The 5,950-nt window shown below is 45.3% G+C and overlaps 1 protein-coding gene across 1 annotated transcript; it reads left to right on the top strand.

The window, feature by feature from the left end:
• Window positions 1-3,887: 3,887 nt before the first annotated feature.
• LOC134571403 (taste receptor type 2 member 39-like) lies at window positions 3,888-4,853 on the top strand. The gene has a single exon (XM_063429608.1). The coding sequence runs from the start codon at window positions 3,888-3,890 to the stop codon at window positions 4,851-4,853; it is 966 nt and encodes a 321-aa protein (XP_063285678.1).
• Window positions 4,854-5,950: the final 1,097 nt, after the last annotated feature.

Below are 5,950 nucleotides of genomic sequence, written 5' to 3' on the forward strand. Positions count from 1 at the left end.
ATTTTAAAGTGTTTTACTGTCTTTGTGTCCCCATGTGCTTAATGGAGTCTGTCTCTGTGCTGGGAGATAATTGGATTACTTCTCCAGCACAGAGAAGGCCCTGGAAAGCTAGGGGTTTTAAAAGATACTTTTAGTAACTTTTGAACCCCTGGTCTGATCCATGCCATTTTTTAATATGTTGTTCCCCTGAATGGATTGATTGTGGATATGTAATTTTGTGTGAATGTGATGTATGGTTTTGAAGTTATAAATATTGTGTAAAAAGTATATTTTAAACTGTATGAATAATGGGATTATGTGTCACACTAAGGGGAGGGGATGTGTGGGAGGTAACATCTATGTCATTGGTTCTTTTATGCCTCCCCCTGGGTGTGGCCTGTATGTGTGAGTTGGAAATAAAAGCCAGGCTGGATGAGCCAGTCCAGAGTTCCTGTTTTCCCCTCAAAGTGATGTGTCGTCTCATTATTGGGGGGAAGGATTTATTGCATGCTGTTCCAGTTGACTGCTAGGAGTACAAGCCTATTCGTATGGTTCCTATTCAATGGTCTACAGCAGTCCTATGCTCGAGAAGGTTCATATGCTGCATCGGTTCGGTGATTGTGGTGTCTGCCAGAGTGCTTGGAGTCCTCAGGAAGCACTAGGAGCATCCATTAACGGAGGTACCAAGTCGGGGTGCCAGGCGATCCGTTACACCGGTGGATTCCTGGGGCACTTCCCTATAGGCAAACAGTAAGTGGGGTAGAAACCTTTCCCAGTCCTTGTGAGTATCTATGAATGTACGGATCATCTGTTTAAGTGTTCCGTTAAACCGTTCACAGAGCCCATTGGACTGGGGGTGATATGCGGAGTTCAATACCTGCTGAATAATTTCCTTGGGAAATCCCACCCGGGAAAATATTCGCATCAGGGCATCCGCTATCGTCTCTGCGTGCACATTAGTTAAGGCCACTGCTTCAGGGTACATGGTGGCATAGTCCACCACGGTCAGGACATATTTCTTGCCGGAGGGGCTGGGTTTTGATAGGGGTCCTATAATATCTACCGCCACCCTACGGCACGGTTCTTCAATTATGGGAAGAGAGTGGAGCCGGGCTTTGTATCGGTCTCCCCTCTTCCCTACCCTCTAGCAGGTATCACAGGTCTGGCAATATTGCCGGACATCCTGTGAGATCCCTGGCCAGAAGAAGTTCTGGGTCAGCCTGTGCTTAGTACGGCTAATCCCTAAATGTCATGGGCGATGTGCAATAGCTCTAGTCTAAACTTCCGAGGCACTATTAATTGCTTAATGGGTATGGGTATAGACCCGGACACTACCTTTTCTGCGTGACGGTACAGCAGCCCCTTGTCCCAGGTATATCTTTCCCCTTCAAATCCTGCCTGGTCTTTATTACTGCGATCTTTGTAAATCTGCAAGGAGCGGTCTAGGGCCACTTCAGAACCAAATTCTAGGGGGGATGCCCAGGGCGTGACATTAGGCATGGGGGGTACATTGCTTACCTGAGCCTCAGAGTGGTTAGGCGGAGTTGTGGTGCGGGCCTGCTGCCGGGTCACAACCGGGTACGCCTCTTGTGCTGCGGTTTGAGAAACAAAAGCTGAAGTCAGCTCCCCCAGGTCGTTGCCCAAAATGACGTCAGCGGGTAGGTCCGGCATCATCCCCACCTCCACATTGCCATGCCCCGCTCCCCAATTCAAATGTACCTTGGCAGTCGGTACTTTATAAATGGCTCCCCGGCCACCCGTACAGCAACACAGTCTCCCGTTAGGTTGCTCTTAGGGACCAGGTGGTTCCGGACCAGTGTTAAGGTGGCCCCAGAGTCACGAAGTCCTTGTACCTTTTTCCCTTCCATCTGGACCTCTTGTCGATGACTTTGTTGGTTGTCAGAGGCAGCTTGAATGGGGTTTACTTCATGCAGTGTCCCCAGTGGTTCTTCCCGGGGAGTGATGGTTTTGGGTGCTCGATATGGTTCCGCTTGCATACAGTGTACGGCTGCTCGGTTGCTGGGTGCTGCATTATTCCAACTGGGTCTGGGTTGGTTGCGGGGACAGTCTCGCTGGATATGCCCCTGCTGGTTGCAGGTGTGACACCGAATTGGAGGGCGTGCAGGGTACCTGGGGTTGTAAGTGTTTTGGCTTACCCCAGGTCGTGGCTGGAACGTGGAAGTCACAGCGGGTATCATCGGGGTAGGTTTGTAGGTGGTTTGGTTGTGCATGGGGTGGTCCCGCCGGGTATCCAGTTATTCATCCGCCAGCTTGGCTGCCCCTTGCAGGATCTGTGGCTTGTGGTCCCTGACCCAATCTTGTAGTTTAGGCGATATCACCTTGAAGAACTGTTCCATGACCATTAACTGGAACAGGTCCTCCATGGTGCTAATTTGTGTGGCTTCTAACCACCCCTTTGCAGCGCGTTGTAGGCGATGTGCCCATTCTACGTGGGTGTTTTTTGTAGTCTTTTGAATGTCTCTGAACTTTAAGCGGTCGGCCTCTGCGGTAATCGCATACCGGGCTAAAATAGCCTGTTTCACCTTGTTATAGTCTGTGCTGTCCGCATCTGGCACCGCCTGGTACGCTTCTGCTGCGCGCCCAGATAATCTCCCTGCTAATAGCGGTACCCGGTCGGCCTCACTGATATTGTGTAGTTGGCACAACCTTTCAAAGTCCTGCAGGTAGTCATCTACCCCACCATCCGCTTCCGAATAGCTCTTAAAAGCTTGGTAGGGAATTTTAGCTTTCCCTGGAAGGATGTTAACAGGCGTCGTGGCTCTTTCTCCTGTTTGCTGGTTCATCTGCGACCTCCGAAGCATGATGTATTCCTGCACATCTGCAAAAATCCTGTCAGCCCTCTCGTCAGATGGTGCTGTTGGAAGTAGAGCCACCCTGCTCCTGTATTCCTTTTCAAAAAACAGAAATTCACCTTTATATTAAGAATACTTAAAGGGAGTCTCGAGTGCCAGGAAAACAATCTATTTTCCTTGGCACTGCAGGTCTCCTCTCCCTCCACCCATCCCTGTTTGCTGAAGGGTGGAAAACCCCTTCAGTCACTTACCTGAGACCCCCGCCGATGTCCCTCGGTGGCGGTTTCGGGTCACCGCTGCTCCTCCCCTACCTTATGTCAGCCGATGGGCGAGACTGATCCCGCCCGCCGGCTGAGGAGACCTAATGCTTTTCAATGCTTTCCTATGAGGAATTGAGCAACGCTGGAGGTCCTCACACAGCAGAAGGACGTCCAGCGACGCTCTAGCACAGATAGTCTGTGCTATAGACACGGAAGTGCCCTCTAGTGGATGTTTAGTAGTAGTAGTAGTCTAGACAGCCACTAGAGGTGGAGTTAACCCTGCAAGGTAATTATTGCAGTTTATGAAAACTGCAATAATTACACTTGCAGGGTTAAGGGTAGTGGGAGTTGGCACCCAGACCACTCCAATGAGCAGAAGTGGTCTGGGTGCCTGGAGTGTCCCTTTAACAGCATGTAACCATTACTTGGTTTACTATGTTAAAAAAAAATTCACCAAGTTCAAGTTTTGTTTGGAATCCATGAACGTTTAGATTGACGGATTGTAGAGAGATACTCCAGTTACAAGATTTGAATTCAGCTGTAGAAAGTCCACCAGCTGTATATCTAGATCGGACAGATTTGCATTTACCCAAAACCAGTCCAATAAGAGACAATGACAGCCCGGCCAGATTGAGGGACTGGTCTTGTTTGTGTAGAGGAGCCACAGATTATCTTCATCCTTTTTATTGTTACATTCAAATTCCACAAACATTGGCAAATGGAGCAGAGAGACTGAAGGGATATTTTACCCATTACGGAGATCTGTGGAAAGGACATAAATATTTTCTAAATAGGGTTCTAGATCAGAAACAAACCACTGGATCAAGACTGGACCATGATCAGAGAGAGAGATTTCATTATGGATAATAATTACGAAATAATAATCTCCGTCTTGGTGCTCGAGACTAGTGTTGGGATATTTCTAAATGGTTTTATCTGGTTTGTCAATTTCATGGATTTTATGAAAAATACAAATATAAGCAGCAACAATAAGATACTCCTTGCACTGAGTGTTGCCAACATGGTCAATGTTATCTGTTCGATTAGCGGAATATTTCTACATGGTTCTAACTCAGTTTACTATTACTTTATTTTTAGTTATGTGTTAATGTTCAGTTTTGCATCTTCTTCCTGGCTGACCGCCTGTCTGTGTTTCCTCTATTTTATTAAGATAATAAACTTCAGGGTGGGATTTCTGGCTCAGATTAAATTGCAGATAGATGTTAAGGTGCCCTGGCTGATCGTGGTGGTAGAAGTCGTGTCTTTTTGTACCAGTTTCCTTTTCCTGTTAGCCTTTAATGATGATGAAGATCAAGAATTATTCAACAACACATCGAATATCCTTTCAGCCAACCCAACATCTGGAAGAATTATATCTGTTTCAAAGTACTTAATCATTATATTTGTTAATAACTGTACACCATTCCTCATTATAACTATCACTACATTCTGTACCATTGGGTTCCTCAGGCTGCATGTTCGATCTATGAAGAAGTCCGATGGTAACACCAACCTGGAATCTCATCAAACAGCTGCAAAGACAATGAGGAGATTTCTATTGTTTTATTTGATATTTTATTTGGAAATATTTATCTATACGTTTGGAAATACTACCCACAATGCTCTTTGGTATCATATACATATTGTCCTAGTGTTTATATTTACCCCTGTTCAATCTGGTCTTCTCATTCTTACCAACGTCAGGCTGAAGGAGGTTTGGCACCGGTTATACCTGTTATTAATATCACCTACAAAACTACTGGACATATTAATGGTTTGTAAATATGACACTAATAAGTAACTGAGATAGATCTCTCCAATTAGTCAATTCTCTATAAGATTGTGTTTCTCTTGTGAGGTTCTTTTGCAATTGTATAATTTGTTATCATGTCCTTTAACTGCAGCTAATTCTACGAGTTAATATAAATTATCTCTTCAGTTATACACTGGGGTGTAATATTGATAAATTAATAATTCTATCCTTGATACACAATTTATAATTAAAAAAAACATTAAATTGAGGCCCAAGTTGTAACATTAAAGTAATTCATCTTTCCAAAGTTCTCTGTATTTTCTATATTTTGATATTTAATTTACTAGCTCCATCCAGGGCCGGACTGTGGATACGAAGCAGCCCTGGAAAAAAATCTATGCCAGCCCCATAAGTCATTGTGCTATGTAGGGTGTATGTATATTATTGATACATTTCTTCTTCTAATTCAAAATATTAGTCCTTTCAGGGTAATTAAATTATACAGTAAAGCATACTCACACACAGACACAGACAATCTTACTGATGCACAAACTCAATGACACACACAGACAAGGTTACTGGCACACACGCAAATTTAGTACAGGCAAACTCTGATACACACACAAGCTTACTACAGACAAGCTCACTGTCACACACACACGCTCACTACAGACAAGCTCACTGATGCACACACACTCTCCCTACAGACAAGCCCATTGACACACACATGCTCCCTACAGAAGAGCTCACTAACACACAGATTCACTACAGACAAGCTCACTGACACAGACATGCTCACTACAGACAAGCTCCCTGACACACATATGGTCACTACAGATAAGCTCACGATCACACACATGCTTACTATAGACAAGCTCACTGTACACATGCTCATCAGAGAAAGGCTCTGACACACCCATGCTCCTTACAGACAAGCTCACTGACACACATACAAGCTCACTCACTAGCAGGCACACACACACACACACACAAACTCACTAGCAGGCGCGCACACACAGAGGCTCCCTCACTAGCAGATGCGCACACACAAACACACAGAAGCTCGCTCGCTCTCTCACTAGCAGATGCACACACACAAAGACATCCACACACAGACGCAGACATTCTCACACACAGAGACAGGC

Source organism: Pelobates fuscus, chromosome 8 (genome assembly GCF_036172605.1).
Source record: "Pelobates fuscus isolate aPelFus1 chromosome 8, aPelFus1.pri, whole genome shotgun sequence".
Taxonomy (NCBI): domain Eukaryota; kingdom Metazoa; phylum Chordata; class Amphibia; order Anura; family Pelobatidae; genus Pelobates; species Pelobates fuscus.